We start from the raw sequence: 15,990 nt of genomic DNA on the forward strand, positions 1-15,990 counted from the left end.
CACCTGTTGAATTTGGCTATAGTAATTATCTTGGGTTTCGAGTTTGAAGACCCTTAGTTCTAAGAAATAGGAATATCTTTAGTAAAAATATAAAGCTAAATAAAGAGCTTTTAACACGATTTAGCTACACCTGCATGCTTGTATGCAACCGACTTTAGACTCGATTTTGACTTTAAACAGACAGATTAATTAATTCAAACTTTGTAAATTTAAAGGATAGGTGACAATATAATAATTTTTGAGTTTATCGTATTGAAACGTGTTTTTTAGTTTTTTTTATAACTATAGGTATTAATTATAAGAGCGGAGCATACATTTTGCGAGTGGAGACGAAGTAAACAGCTAGTAAGAACTATTTTAATACTGAAGAAACATAAATTAAATTAAATATTGATTTAAATTGGGTGTTACGTTCCTTTATAACTAAGAACCAACACAAATTGAATCTTAAGCTCTACCTACCTGATAACTTGATCAAATGAACCTGATAACTTGATCAAATGAAAATATAGAAATAAATTTTCAAGTACAAAGCCACTTTAATCAGATTTACTAACTGAATAGCTGAGAAATATTGAAAAGTTTATTTAACGTTGTAACATTCTTAATAAGTTTTTTCTCCAATTTTGAGATTAAATTATATTGCTACATTAATATTACACTCATAGTGAACGTTTTAATTTTACGTACTTGTTTGCACTTTGTGCATTTACTAGCTGTGCCTTGCTGTTTTACCCGCATTGCTCCGCTTCTATTGGTCTTAGCGTGATGATAATAATATGTAGCCTGTAGTCTTCAATAAATGGACTATCTGATATGACAGTAAAATAATTTTTCAAATCAGATCCGTGGTTCCTAAGAGAAACATTAAGTATGTCTATGAAACTCAAAGCTTTAACATTTATTTATTTAACTAGATTTCTTTTAGCAGCGCTTTTGAATCGCTTCAGAAAGCAGTTTCTACGGGGACGACGCAAATAGAAACTTTATAGTTAGGGGAAGACGTTTTCATATTTTCAAATGTATTAATCCTAAAACTGGTAGAGACAAATCCAACAGAAAAATATTAAAATCCGTTCTCGAGTTAAAGTAATATAGTAATTAGCCCGGCATTTTTTTATTGGTTGTTTTAGTAGTCTAAATATATAAAACTCAAAGGTGATTAACGGACTGACTGCATAGTGATCTATCAACGCACAGCCCAAACCACTGGACGGATCGGGCTGAAATTTGGCATGCAGGTAGATGTTAGGACGTAGGCATCAAGGCAAAATAGGGGATGAAAGTTTGTACCATGAAAATTTATAATAACCACGCAGGCGAAGCTGCGGGCAACAACATATTTTATAAATATGATAATTAACTTATTTATGTTTTTTTTTGTTTCAGGTACAAACGGAACTATGTTATAGACTATAGTTAAGTTATACATAAATAGTATAGTGGTAGTGTACTGATAGTTAAACAAACAGACAAAATGGGTTGCAACACAAGTTCTGACGCTAAGTCGAATAAAGAAGAGAAGGACTCACAGGAAAATCAGGCGAATGCGGTCACAGGTAGGCATGACATGCCGCTTGAACAAGTAGTTTGTGCAAGCTGCTTGAGCATAGTTTTTGTGTTTTTGATCAATGTGTAGAACTATTATTCAAGTTTATATAAAATATTTTAACTTGTCAATCAAATAATCTTCACTGATTTTAAAGGTGAACATATTTTGGTGTAGAACGTAATCTATGTAAAGAAGTAAACCGATTTTGATAATTCTTTAATGAGAAGTGAAAGTTATATTATTCCTACTAGCTTCCGCCCGCGACTCCGTCCGCGCGGATTGCGGTCTTCGCGTGGATAGTTTATTTCTCCATTTAGAGTAACTCTGACAATGACGTCTTATAAATATCTATTGGACCCAAATACGGCTAGGCCTATAATAGATAATACGCAACGTGTGTTCGCGGTTCTACAGAACAACGTCTATGGATAAAACTGAAAAATTAAGATCATTTTTTTTCTACGTATTTTTCCAGAATAAAAAGTATCCTATTTTACGCCCAGGATAATAAGGTATAATTATACCAACTTTCATCGAAATCGTACCGTTAGTTTTTACGTGATGTCACATACAGACAGACAGACAGACAGACAGACAGACAGACAAAAATTTTTTTAATCACATATTTGGGTTTGGTATCGATCCAGTAACACCCCCTACTATTTATTTTTTCAATATTTTCATAAGGTATAATTATACCAACTTTCATCGAAATCGTACCGTACCGTATCGTGATAATAAGGTATAATTATACCAACTTTCATCGAAATCGTACCGTTAGTTTTTACGTGATGTCACATACAGACAGACAGACAGACAGACAGACAAAAATTTTTTTAATCACATATTTGGGTTTGGTATCGATCCAGTAACACCCCCTACTATTTATTTTTTCAATATTTTCAATGTACAGAATTGACCCTTCTACAGATTTATTATATGTACTTATAGATAGGTACTTATGCATTATATTTTACAATAAAAAAAGAAAGACATCAGTATTTTTATACGTTCTTTGTTCCAAAATCCAATGTATTTTATATTTATATTCTTTCAAAATTAATTTCATATTCGAAAAAGTATGCCCCAGAGGTGGTCCCATATAAATTGCACGCGTCATAAGCGAAGCGTTGAGGTGGGTACTACTGTCACTTCGCGCAAAACATCTGATTTTTCAAACTTAAAATGTCTTTATGTATCATACATTGCACTTGTAAGATAATACATACACACACATATTAAGAAAAAACACTATTTTTAACGTTCATGATATTTTTGATGTCATTTTTGTTATTTAAACTAGTTAAAAAACAGTTTAAAAAAGTTCTGTCTTGGACGTCCGTGTGTCTGTATGTGCGGATCCTTTTTCTTGTTAACCCTAGAGTGGGCGCGCTATGAGCATTTTGCCGCCCGCGCTAAAAAACCGTTAATATTTTTTAAAATAAATAGCCGTTAGACTTGCGCTTCTTAGTAGCTGCCCCCACTCTCGTTAGCAACGTTTGCTGAGAATCTGGACGCCGTCAGTACGCGGGGGACCGCCGGAGAAGAAGGTTTGTACCATCACGTGTCGCCGGGCGGCAAATTGCTCATCGCGCGCCCACTCACGTAAGTAATTTTGTATAATGTATTTTTTGCAAACTCGAAATGTTGACTATATTTTATGGTGCATTAATCATTTTTGCAACTAAAAATTTATTTGTTTTAGGATTTCATTTTTTTCAATGTTGAATATTGCCGGTATAAACAGTCAAATTATTTACAGAGCCAATACTCAACATTTGATGCTACGTCGAGAATATTTGAAACAAATTGCCATGGTACTTGTGAAGCAATATATGACCACAAGGGCTTCTATAGGCACTTTAAATATTCCTTTGAGGACCCAAATTGCTCGCTTTGTCCCAGTAGAACAAGGATCTTCTTCAAAAAAGGAGGGCAAATGCAGCATATGTCTCTCAAAGAAAAACAGGCGCACGAAAAAAGGGTGTTCCAGATGCGAAAAGTTACTGTGCAATGAACATTGTACATATCTTTGTGAAGACTGTTTTGATAAAGCATATCCTGTAGATTTAGAAAATATATAATTTTGTTATTTTTTCCATTTTTTTTAAGTATTAAAAAGTATTATGTAGCATAAGAGAAAAAAAGTCAATTAAAATATTAAGTTTTCTAAAGTCTTTTGTAAACCAAAGTTTATAGAACAAAGTTGAATAAATATGTTGATTTATTATTACTTACTGTTTATTTATTTAAATCCTTAAAGAAAAAATATTAAATTGCTGTATTACTAGTCAAAATAGTCAAAGAAAATGAGGCGGCAAAATGCTCCCCACGTGCCTACTGACGTTACGCAAAAAGACGCGCCCACTCTAGGGTTAACACGATAGCGACCGAAATACTTTACTAATCGAGTCTTTTTTTTTCTCTTACGCTTGAGTATGCTCAGGAATAGAACCCTTTCATTTTTCAGGGTCTGATTCGATGTGGTTTAATTGTTATTAAATAAACAAAAATAATAATTAATAAATATTTATCAAAAAAAAATTATGAGGCGTGCACTTTTGGATTTTCCAAATTATTTTATTATTATGACCTTTGACTCCGGAGGTACATCATAAAAACTCTTTAAAAGTAGGTCGTTCTTAAGTTTATCCATTACCCACAAAGAGACATCAAATACTCTACTCTATAATATTAATTTAGATACTTATGTATTCAAATTAATATATATCTAATTTTGACCGCCTCCTTGGTACAGTGGTTGACGCGTGAGCGTATAACCTGTCCTGGGTTCGATTCCCGGTGGAGACGAAGAAAAAAATGTCTCGGTCTGGCAGGACACAGAAGGCTGATCACCTACTTGTCCCTAAATAAAATCGATCAGTGAAACAGATGTATGCGTAATGCATCTGCCCCTTACCCCACTAGGGGACACGGGACTTCACTTATGTATTCCAATAACGTATCTAATAAATTGGATTATTGCAGTAATTTTATTAATTGGCGTAGAGATAATTACCTGCCTAAAAGCAAATACTGCAGTGAAGCCGGGAAAGCCAAATAACATCTTTGATACATAATACGGGATCTTTATTGCAAAAGTTTCGAAGTTCGGTTGTTATAATAAAGTTTAAGTACACACATATACAGATTGATACATATAGTAAGGCCTGACTTTGTTTGTACCTGCGGATGATTTTATCTTGTACTAGCTATATCCTGCGAACTCACTCGTGCGGAACGAGATTAAAATTATATGCTAATCTAGACTTGTTTTTATATCTTAAACAATTACTATCCAAATATGATGTGCTTTCTTTTGTGAAACAAACGCTTTAGTCTTCTCTTTTATATTATTATAATAATTATAGCAGTATCTCATATTCTATTACTTTACTTATTATTTAAATAAATACATCCATTTCCTAATAATTTAAGCTTGTAACATATTCAACATAAACAAAGAGAAACGTTCAAAATACAATCTTCTGCAGAATTGTTGATCTTCGTTTACGTTTTATGGAAAAACAATCTCAACATAACTTTAGTAATTTGCACAGATGAGCTCGTTAAACTGTAATTCGTTTACACAAACTAATACTAATCTAAAAGTTTTACGTCTATTTTATCCATAATACATAGAAATACAGCTATAAAATATATGCAGTATAGCTTCTCGGCATTTGTCTGGGCTCTGTTCAGTACTAGTTTTATATAAAATTAGCCGCCCGCGGCTTCGCTCGCGTTTTCAAAGAAAAACCCGCATAGTTCCCGTTACCGCGGGATTTCCGGGATAAACCCTATCCTATGTGTTAATACAAGTTAACCTCTATAAGTGTGCTTAATTTCATTTAATTCTTCGATTCAGTAGTATTTGCGTGAAAGAGTAACAAACATACACACACATCCATCCTCACAAACTTTTGCATTTATAATATCAATAAGATTTAATCGTAACAGTTAAATTTATCATCGTTATTTGTGAGGCCATTTTGGATGTTAATGAAGTAGGCGGGGAAATGGAGAAAAAAAATATATAACCAAAAATCGTTAAGTTACAATAAACAATATTCCAAATGTTTCTTGTTTTTGTCTCTATATTAATTGAAACAAGTCGCTCAATATTATTTAAAACGTAGCCGCGGCGTAGCACTAACAGCGAAGTGCTACGCCGCGGCTATGAATTCCGTCCTGCCCCCCTGATAGAAATAGATTTAACTAGAAAACTACGGAGAATGCTACGTCTTTTCTGAACAATATTATTTTCTTGTTATTATGAACTAAGTAATGCTTAAAGAACTAGGTAGTTAAATAAATACTTATTGTAGTAAGTAATATCGTATCATAATAACGTCTCATTAGCAGTGGCTAATATATTGATATTACATGTTCTTATGATACATTTAAAAGTGAAAAAACGTATATGCAAAATAGTGAAGGAAATTTCTACGCAGTAAGTAAATATAAAACATCTTACCTTTGACTTCATCGTAACGACTCCCCATACATTTTATAAGATTAGAATTTAGGTTAAGTTTCATTTTAATTGCTCAACTCGACTATCTTACCTGAATGTTCTGGATTATCTTCATTACTTTAAGCCACTCAATATTATTTAACGTTTAAAACATTGCTTAGTTAAAGATTATATTTTAATTAAGTATCCTAAGTTATATAAAAACTGACTATAACTTTAAATAACATTGCAGTACGAATGATTAGATTTTATTTTTTCTGGGAATTTTACAAGAATTGAATATTCCTATTAACTTGATTAGATAAGGCTTTTATAGTTCAGAAAAACGCTGATTAAAGTATAAATTTGTAAAAGAATATCGGCGGGAATATGTTGAACAAAAATGATAACCACGTCCCATTTATAAAAAAAGACGTGTGGCACTCGAGGACTGCCGCGGTAAAGCGTGGAGGTGTGGCTTGAAGGCATAGCATGCCTTCAAGCCACACCTCCGAGCCCGTCGGAGTGGGGAGCGTGAGGTAATTTCGTTACGGAATTTCTCGATTCGGTCCCCGCGCTCAAGGCCCGCGATAGAAGCTATGCAATAGCTTAAAAATATCTATAGTATATAATATATACTAAGTACATAATATTTGGGATAACGAAGAAATTTTTCCAAACGTTTCATTTTGTAAGCTTACGAACTTTATTTGGACGCGTAACTGTAATAACAGTGTAATTCATAAATTGAGCTTGTAACAAAATCTTATAAATCTGGCAGCCTCTCGCACTAAGGACTCGTCTCGAAGCGAATTGAGCAATAAAGAGAAAATAAAACCTGTCGCGGGTAGACAGAGATATGAGAGAGGTTATTAACCCCGATAATTTGTGAGGTTGCCAGTTTTTTGTTGTAAATCTCGTGAAAAACGACCGCTGTTCGTTTTTGTTTAATTTATTTTGAGGCTCTTGCGGTGGGTTAGGTTTCTAATAATTAATTTAGTATTTACTTTAAATGGTATAAGTAATTAATCACGGAAGAATAGATTAATTATTTTCTATTATTTACATAAAGGTCGGTGTCACTTCGTTTATACTTTACAATATTGCATTAACTGTGTATTTGTATATTACTTTGTATTTGTTTCAAAATAATATTTAAAGACTTAAAGAATTTCGTCGTTTGTTTATCTTTAAACAGAAAATTATTTATTGCAACATCTTATGACATCTATTGTTATTTTACCAATCTCAGTATCCTGAACAAGATATTTGATGTAGTTTTAAATATAAGATCGAGATGGCGCTGTCACCTATTTTATGAAATAGTTTAGTTTAAGCGCCACCTACCAACTAGCAAAGCACTGTCAAATTTGAATGGACAATTTGCTTATATAGCATATTGTGGCTAGCCAGGTATTCAAACATACAACTTGTTATAGGTAATTGCTTCACTTAATTCCAAGTGTATATCACAGATGGCGCTATTTTCAATTTCACTTTTGGTTTCAGCGCCATCTATTGGTTGCGAAAGTAACTTCATTGTTGGTGCTACGTTTCGATTAGACTGCCAAGTGCTACGAAAATAATGCATTTAAATTCTAATCACGGAACGTGCCAATTTGCGAAGAACAAAGGTTACAATCATGTAATGCATAAATCATCATCATCTGATTAAAGGGCGTTTGATTTTAAATATAATATTCTACCTATGTATTATAGCTATTGTTAATAATATCTACGATGCGCTACAGCACAGCTACGAAAACGTAGCAATTTCGTAGCATTACTATAACAATATGATTTTGATACTATAATGTAGGTCTGTCTTATTAAGTGAAATGGCTATTCACTGCTTATTTGAAGAAGGTTAGTCTTAACATAATAGGTATTTAATTATATTTTAGCTTTCAGAAGTGGCTAAGCATTTCCTCATCAGTTTTTTTATACCTTCCTCCAACTTTAATTTCGTCACGAAGTAGCTCAATTTCAAATTTGATTCAATGGCGAAAACGTGACAGAGAAAAAATATTTTAAAATAAATTGAAATACCTACTCTTTTTTCAAACTATTTTAAATATATTTTCTTCACAACAACAGGATCTAAATACATAATATAAATTCTCTGTCGCAATGCGGATTATACGAACTCCTTCAATTATGTGTTTTCTTGTTTAAAATATACCAAAATAGTTTTTAACGAGGTGTCTGTTACAACAGAGAATTTGGACAAACACGTTCATTTAAATATGTTAACGTATGAGAGTCTTGTTGATGTTAATATAAATGAAATGTTGAAACTGTATGGTTGTAAATACGATTTATTTCATAAATAAAGGTAACAGGCTTATTGATTTACGGATAAAATTATTACTAGTTCAATACATTTCGTTACCAACCATTTTACCTAGACGAAATTACCTTCTGGGGATAAGACCGTACATTTCTGAACGAAAGACTTTTATTTATACAAATAAAAAAAAAACATTTAATTTGAATATCCACTCAGTTTGTATAATATGAGAATTACCTATTTGTCGTAATTTAGATTCTCCTTTGATTTTCAATGAACACCACATTGACTTTTTGATTTCTAATCATATCTACTGTATATTTCCATGCAAAAATAATTAAAACACAAATCTATTTTCTTAATTAATTGGTAAGCAATTAAGGTTTTTCATGGACCTAGCTTATTATATAAATAAAACATATCGACATAATATTATTCGCATTCAATGTATTGTGTTTCCTAAATTAAACATTTATCTATCTATCTATATGATAGTAACAAGATAACCAACGGTATTACTTCATATTACTACGTAGCACCAATATGCGCGTAGGCCATACTACGATATTCGTAGTTTGTAGCACACCTGGCGTAGCAATTTAATATAAATATGGTCTTGCGTGTAGCATCATTTATTAAAGGTGATTTGTTACAAAATCCTCAAATAATTTAGTACGCTTTGCATGCCTTTAGTTTGGTTTAGTACAGGTTAACTAAATATATTATTTTAGTTTATTTTAGAGGCAAGCTGTTTCTCCTAAACACAGGTTGCCCAGTAACCTAGCTAGGGAAACATTGGCTTGTATAAATTGTTTTGGTAGCCTTTTTATTTATATAATTTTACATGAATATTAATTGTATATTGTTATAAATTGTAATTGTATGTATGTATGTTTAATAATAAATAAAATTTAGTTGTGTATTATTGTGTACCAAGTAATCTAAATCAATACATGCATCTAAATAGAATATGGATATATTATATACGTTTTGAACAAATTTAAATACAACTAGCTGAAGATTTTCAGTAAAATGAATTAATATTCGAGTAATCTCAAAATTGAAAAGATTTTAACTAATATAATATTATCATAAGAGAAATCTTGAGTGGAATTCCTTAGATCAAAATTTTTTTATCTGTATTTTTATTTTTATTTTTTTTGTTTTGTATATATTTCTTGTTTTACCACGAATAAATGAATTCTATTCTATTCTATTCAAAATCATTTCAAAACGTGTCAGATTTCAGAATTCCAATTTTTTCTAGTCAATTTTATATTCAAGATTTAAACTACGCTAGACATTGTGGTACAATATTCATTTAACATCGTGTATTAAACATTAATTCAAATAGAAAACATAGAAATAGATATTCTTAATTAAACAGACCAGTCATTTCAAATAAAAAATATTATAAATTGTAGTTACAATATCTATACAATAATTAACCCTCGTATATTAAAACATCAGTATCACAATTAAAAAGCGCTTAGACATCTAGTCCAATGATATCCGAGATGAGTTTTACCATTGTATTCATAAACAAAAGTTAACATAACCTTTACAAAGAAACAATTAACACATTCAATAAGCAATGACTATAAATGCCATAATAACTTCCAACGTAAAGGTACGCGGATACTATAGGCCAGTTCACATAATATATTCATTTAACACTTTGTTGTGCATAAAAATAAATACATCTTCTTCTTCTTCTTCTTATATATAAAAATGAATCGCAAAATGTGTTGGTAAGCGCATAACTCGAGAACGGATGAACCGATTTCGATAATTCTTTTTTTATTATATTCCTTGAAGTACGAGGATGGTTCTTATGTAGAGAAAACGTAAATATTATGTACCGGGCGAAGCCGGGGCGGACCTCTAGTATTATAATAAATATGAAGAGTTCGTTTGTTTGTTTGAACGCGCTAATTTCAGGAAATACTGGTCAGATTTGAAAAATTCTTTCGGTATTAGGTAGCCCCATTTATCGAGGAAGGCTTATTATAGGCTATATATTATCATCGCGCTGAGACTAACAGAAGCACAGCTAGTAAATACATAAAGGTAACAATATGACATTCAATATATAGCACAAAGGGCGGACTAATCATTGTGTAGTTATCTCTATCAGGCAACCACGGGGAGAAAGGTAAAATATCGAAATATGTCGAGAAACAATATTTTTGAAATAAAACATCATTTTGATAGATTTGAAAGATGAAAGAAGTTTCACTTCTGACAAGTGTGCTAAGCACACACGCTCTTTTTTAGATTGAGCTGAACGTATTAATAATGCAATAAAACACATAAAATGTTGCAAAGACAATTTTAATTAAAGCCCGTTTGTATTTATTAATGAACTGATTCAAAGTGAAACTTGATTCTCGTTTAAAATACTGTAATTAACGGGTAAAATAAATATTTTACTTCGGCAGAAAATATTTGTCGACAAAAATTAATCCGAATTTAATCTTTTCGTTAAAGATTGTTCTTAGAAACAAAATGATTAAAATGAAAAAAACATTCCTTACTAAGATATTATATATGAAGACTTCTGAAATTGTAATATATTTATTTATACAATATACAAAGAGAACTTCACTTATTTTTTAGCTCTTTCGCCCAATGTTAATTTTTTTATTACTTTAATATATTTATTTATTTACAGTTTATTGTGCTGGCTATATGGCTGGTATAACTAAATCCTTACTAGTCCAGCACAGAAGGCGGCCTCATCACTTAACAGTAATCTCTTCCAGGCAACCTACTGTGTGGAGAATGTATCATGATATATAAATAAATAATTCATTAGATTAAAAATATCAATTACAGTATTATATTATTATAATCAAAAGCAAGTACCAAACATTTCTAAATTTAGACGACCGTGTTTACATCGATTCGAATCAAAAATGTTCAAATGCATTTACTGCTGAATCATAGCAAATAACTATAAAACCAGAGTCCATCCAAATACGAGACTAGTCGCGCATCTCAACCCGCCTCGGAAGGTTGCCAAGGATATAGGATTATATAAGGAAGTTTTCGTTTGAAAAACCTTAATATTAACTCGGGGCTCGATGCAATAGCATAGAAAAATAGAGCTATACGACGTTCATTTCATAATTAAATAGTGAAGGAATAATTCTTCAATGTGCTACAAAACCAGTGAATTTCAACAATAATTGTAATTTAAATCTTGGTGAAATACAACTATCTTGTGTGCCTTTAATCATATTAAAGAACTCGGTGTGCCACAAAATATCTTTCTTCGTTAATAAGTGACTCTTTACAGCACTTTAAAATCAAACTTTGGTAAAAAAAATAATCACTTTATGTGCATATAATCATGTATTGAATTCAGTGTGCAAATAATATAATAGGTATTACACAAAGCTGTGCTGTCCAAAAACCGATACAAATAACTAAATAAGTGACGCCTAAAAACGCAATAATTCTAGTTTCAAAAGCATATCAAATACCTACTACTAGCGTTAAAAAACCGTTTGAACACACAATAAATACCAACCGTAAAATCTTAACAATCAAATTCTAGTTTCAAGAATCAAATATCACTTCCTAACTAAAAAAAACCATACACATTTAATACCATTTGCACCCGACTTCCTACTTGCCTATACATTAAATATAAAATACCCAGTGTACACCGGGCATTACCGTTCCCTCCTCAGTCCTCAATCCTCACAGTTCTCGGGACCTCCGTGGTAAGCACACGCGCGACAGACCCGGCATTCACCCCCGCGTCTCTCAAATCAGTAACGGTGGATTTTTTAAGGAAATACCTGAAAATCGTCGAGGACAAATTTTTCCCAGGTAAGTCAGCTACCTGTGTGTATAGTTTAATTCATGGAATATGGATTCGTGTGCTGGTTGTAGATAAAAACGTTTTTGAACGATGGGCGGAGTTTTTTATTTTAAGTTGTTTAACCGTGATGTTTTGATCGTGATGGTATGGGACTGAAAATGTATCGGAAGATTATAAAATGAATAAATTAAAATACATATACCTATTTAAACAATAAATAAATAAATATAAAATAATACAATTTACTTATTCTAACAATTAAAATATATAATGAGCCTATAAAAGGTGTGTTAAGAGGAAAATGCTGAATAGAAAACGGTACCAGGAAAGCATAAAAGGCGAGGAATACTATTGATTTTTCATTGTTGGGTGTGATATTGATATTCATTTATAAACAACCAATTAGAATGGAGTAACAATGAAGCACTATCTAAATCTATACTAATGTAATAAAGCTGAAGCTGTTTGTTTGTTTGAACGCGCTAATCTCAGGAACTACTGGTACTGGTCCGTTTTAAATAATTATTTCACTGTTAGATAGTCCATTTATCGAAGGCTATATATATCATCAGGTTAAGACCAATAGGAGCGGATACGGGCAAAACCGCGGGGCACAGCTATGTTATAAAAATCGATCTGAGAATTTGATTTAAATTGTAAATTTATGTTGAAAGAATAATAAATATTATTTATAGAATAATTGAAAAAGTTCTTCGCCACTAACCATAAAAATAATTTATAACGTAAATATTTTAGGCAATGCGGCTTGCGCCAAGATCCTTAATACAAATTTGTACGACGCATGACTACACTGTTGAAATAAAATGAAAATAAAGTATCTTTATTTCAGCAAAAAACATACAGTTATCGTTTAATAATACATGGAAATGCTGTATCTTATTGCTTAAAATACAATTTTAACTTTAACTCTAAGAACTAGACCTAACACCACTTGTAACTCAAGAACAGCTTAACAGATTTTGATGATCTTTGGATTATTGAATATCTCCGATTGCATTGAGTCTTAAAAAATTGAAAAATTCCATAAACAAGGGCAGAACAAGGTGAGCAGCTATTTTATAATAAAAATACGTATGTACTATGAAATAAATTTGAAATAAAATATATTACCATACCAACATGAATGAGTGTGAATTTATTAATGTGACCTTATACTGATGTAGGTCAATTAGCAATCACTTGTTAAATATAAAGAAGTCGAGTATAAGATCGAGAATGAATTGAGGTCTTAGATGGGTTTAAAGTTTTTATGCTTTTATTATATTGAAGAACAGTTAGGTTTCTAAAAGATATAGTTTTGAGATGATTTTTGATTATTATAATCCAATTTTGAAATAATATTATTATAATACTAGCTTTCTGCCCGCGGCTTCGCCCGCATTTTCAAAGATAAACCCGCATAGTTCCCGTTCCCGTGGGATTTCCGGGATAAAACCTATCCTATGTGTTGGTAACCCCTATGTGTTAATCCAAGTTACCCTCTATATGTGTGCTAAAATTAATTGTAATCGGTTCAGTAGTTTTTGCGTGTAAGAGTAACAAACATCCATACAAACTTTCACATTTATAATATTAATAGGACTAGGATTTCCAGAGGTTAAAATTAGAACAAAGACGACAGAAAGTGTACCATATTTATAGGATAGGATTCCACTGCAGGAATCACGATAAAGTAGATATTCTATCTATTTATTAGAAATGTGTTTTACAAAACAAAAACGATTTTCATCGCGATACGTGAAGGATTCTTAAAATATGATATTATGTTCTAGTAAACCGTTCAGTTCGTATTATCCCGTGACGCGTCCTATGTACAGGCGGTTGCTCATAACTAAAACTGTACTGTAGCGTCCTGCGTAACAACGACTGTTCATAACGCGGCCAATGACTTTGAAGGTCACCTGTAGCTGCTTACAAGTGAATGTTTCCAGTATAAAAAATATTTGTCTATGCCTTATACATTTTTAATTCGAATCGGTACGACTCCGACGCTGGCAATAAAGACTAAAACCACAAAATAAAAAAAAAAAAGTGAATCATTGATTGAGTTGCGTCATCGGCCATAGTTTGTGACATTTGTCTTGTTCAACGAATATTTGGATTGTGAATTATGCCGAGAGGAATAATTAGATGAGTGATAATTGAGACGTATATTACTGGAAATTTTACGTAGAATACGTTTATGATATTGGTTTTAGGGATATTTGAAGAATACTCAGTGAAAAAGTGTCTCAACTTTTCAGTGCGGAAGACGCAAAATGGCGCTTTTTTTCTTGTTTGTGAATAATGGAGATTTGTTATTATTCATAGTGAAATACGTTGTGTTAAATGTGTGAAAATATAAGTGAATGTATTTGGCAATCGTGTAGTGATATGAAAACGTGAATATGATCATTTGATGACTCAGCATTATCATGTAAGTGTTAGTATGTAAGCAATTAAAATTAAAACAAAAGAAAATCAATTTTTTATAATTTTATAGAAAAAATATATCGTCATGATTACATTTTTATGCTATAACTAGTTTCTTCCTCTTTCCAAAAATATATCATACATGGCATATAATTATAGAACAATAGGGTAAATAAAATTTTCAAACTCGGTAGTCATAAAAAAGCTAGATTTCGTGAACTCCCTTGACACTATCGGGATCGGTGCCGGCTGTGCGCCGGACGCGTCACGGGTTATTGGTAATATTGGTTATTAGCGACATCTATAATTTTATTTATTTAGCGGAATAACTGACCAAAAACTTCAATGATCGAATGAAAGATGAATATAGGTTCAACATCTAAGGGTTCAACGTAGAAAAAATAAAATTAAAACGATAATATCTGATAGTAATAATTTTTAAACCATCATACTCGTTCAGAAATCAGATATCATGTTCCTCTATGTGTAGTATCCACTATAAAGTACTATATCACTATCACTATCACTATATAGTATAAAACAAAGTCGCTTTCTCTGTCCCTATGTCCCTTTGAATGTTTAAATCTTTAAAACTACGCAAAGGATTTTGATGCGGTCTTTTTTAACAGATAGAGTGATTCAAGAGGAAGGTGTTATTATATAATTTATAAGGTTTTAGACAAAGCGAGCTAGTTTATATCTAAAAATAATACATAATGAAATAGAACCGACCCACGCCCAAATCTCATTAAAACTTGCAACGATAGTTGTTGCTAAAGGTCAAGGATTACCTTTTCACAGGTGGGCTGTTCAATCAAATGTAATGTCAAACGAATCTAATCTTGTACTATGATATATTATTTAGTTTCATAAATCTGTTATGTTCATAAGGCGAAAGGAAAATCGGGATATGGCTCTTGCAGAAATTTTCAGTAAATATATTATCTACTATGAATAATCGATAATGTAATACTAGTATAGTATTATATTATCCATGGTAATAGGTTAAAACTGTCTACTTATTTATTTATTTATTTAATTCATTAAGGATCACCAACATGACATACACTGATACATAGGTAAAACAAATTAAAGTAATAACAATCGTAGACATAGTGCTGTCACAATTATAGCAATGATATTATATATAGAAACAAGAGGTAGATACGTCATCAACGCACCAAAACTGATTCCGTGAATTGGTCCTATTTGGGACCAACGCAATCAGTCAGATTGTGACCGGTCCCAGTGAGCGCATGTGCCGATAGGTACATTAAAGTTGTCGAAAATGCCTTCCTGTGTGTTCAGACAGTGCACGTATTCGTGCAAAAAAATAAAGAAAGATAAAGGAATATCATATCACATATCACAGGAAAATATAATATTAAATTATTACAGTTTAAGATTAAAAATAACAATTTACAATT

The 15,990-nt window shown here is 31.7% G+C and overlaps 2 protein-coding genes across 4 annotated transcripts in view; both read left to right on the forward strand.

Moving 5' to 3' along the window:
* Positions 1-15,990, forward strand: part of igl (IQ calmodulin-binding domain containing protein igloo) — a 547,908-nt gene that overhangs the window by 15,288 nt on the left and 516,630 nt on the right. For 2 of the 3 annotated variants that reach the window (XR_016317808.1, XM_089711817.1), the window contains exon 2: positions 1,390-1,559. Coding sequence is in view for 1 of the 3 variants with exons in the window: in XM_089711817.1 (XP_089567943.1) it covers positions 1,478-1,559 (82 nt within the window). In the remaining 2 variants the exon portion in view is untranslated. Of the gene's footprint in view, positions 1-1,389; positions 1,560-12,012; positions 12,139-15,990 lie in introns of those variants that run through there. The other variant, XM_089711818.1, reaches the window with a different exon arrangement.
* On the forward strand, positions 2,634-3,912 carry LOC149476536 (uncharacterized). Its single transcript, XM_089711640.1, has 3 exons — positions 2,634-2,687; positions 3,027-3,157; positions 3,258-3,912. The coding sequence occupies exons 1-3, from the start codon at positions 2,634-2,636 to the stop codon at positions 3,634-3,636; spliced, it is 564 nt and encodes a 187-aa protein (XP_089567766.1). The 3' UTR covers positions 3,637-3,912.

Source organism: Colias philodice, chromosome 27 (genome assembly GCF_061535455.1).
Source record: "Colias philodice isolate Cphi_HAF_F1 chromosome 27, ilColPhil1 Martin Lab GWU primary, whole genome shotgun sequence".
Lineage (NCBI taxonomy): Eukaryota > Metazoa > Arthropoda > Insecta > Lepidoptera > Pieridae > Colias > Colias philodice.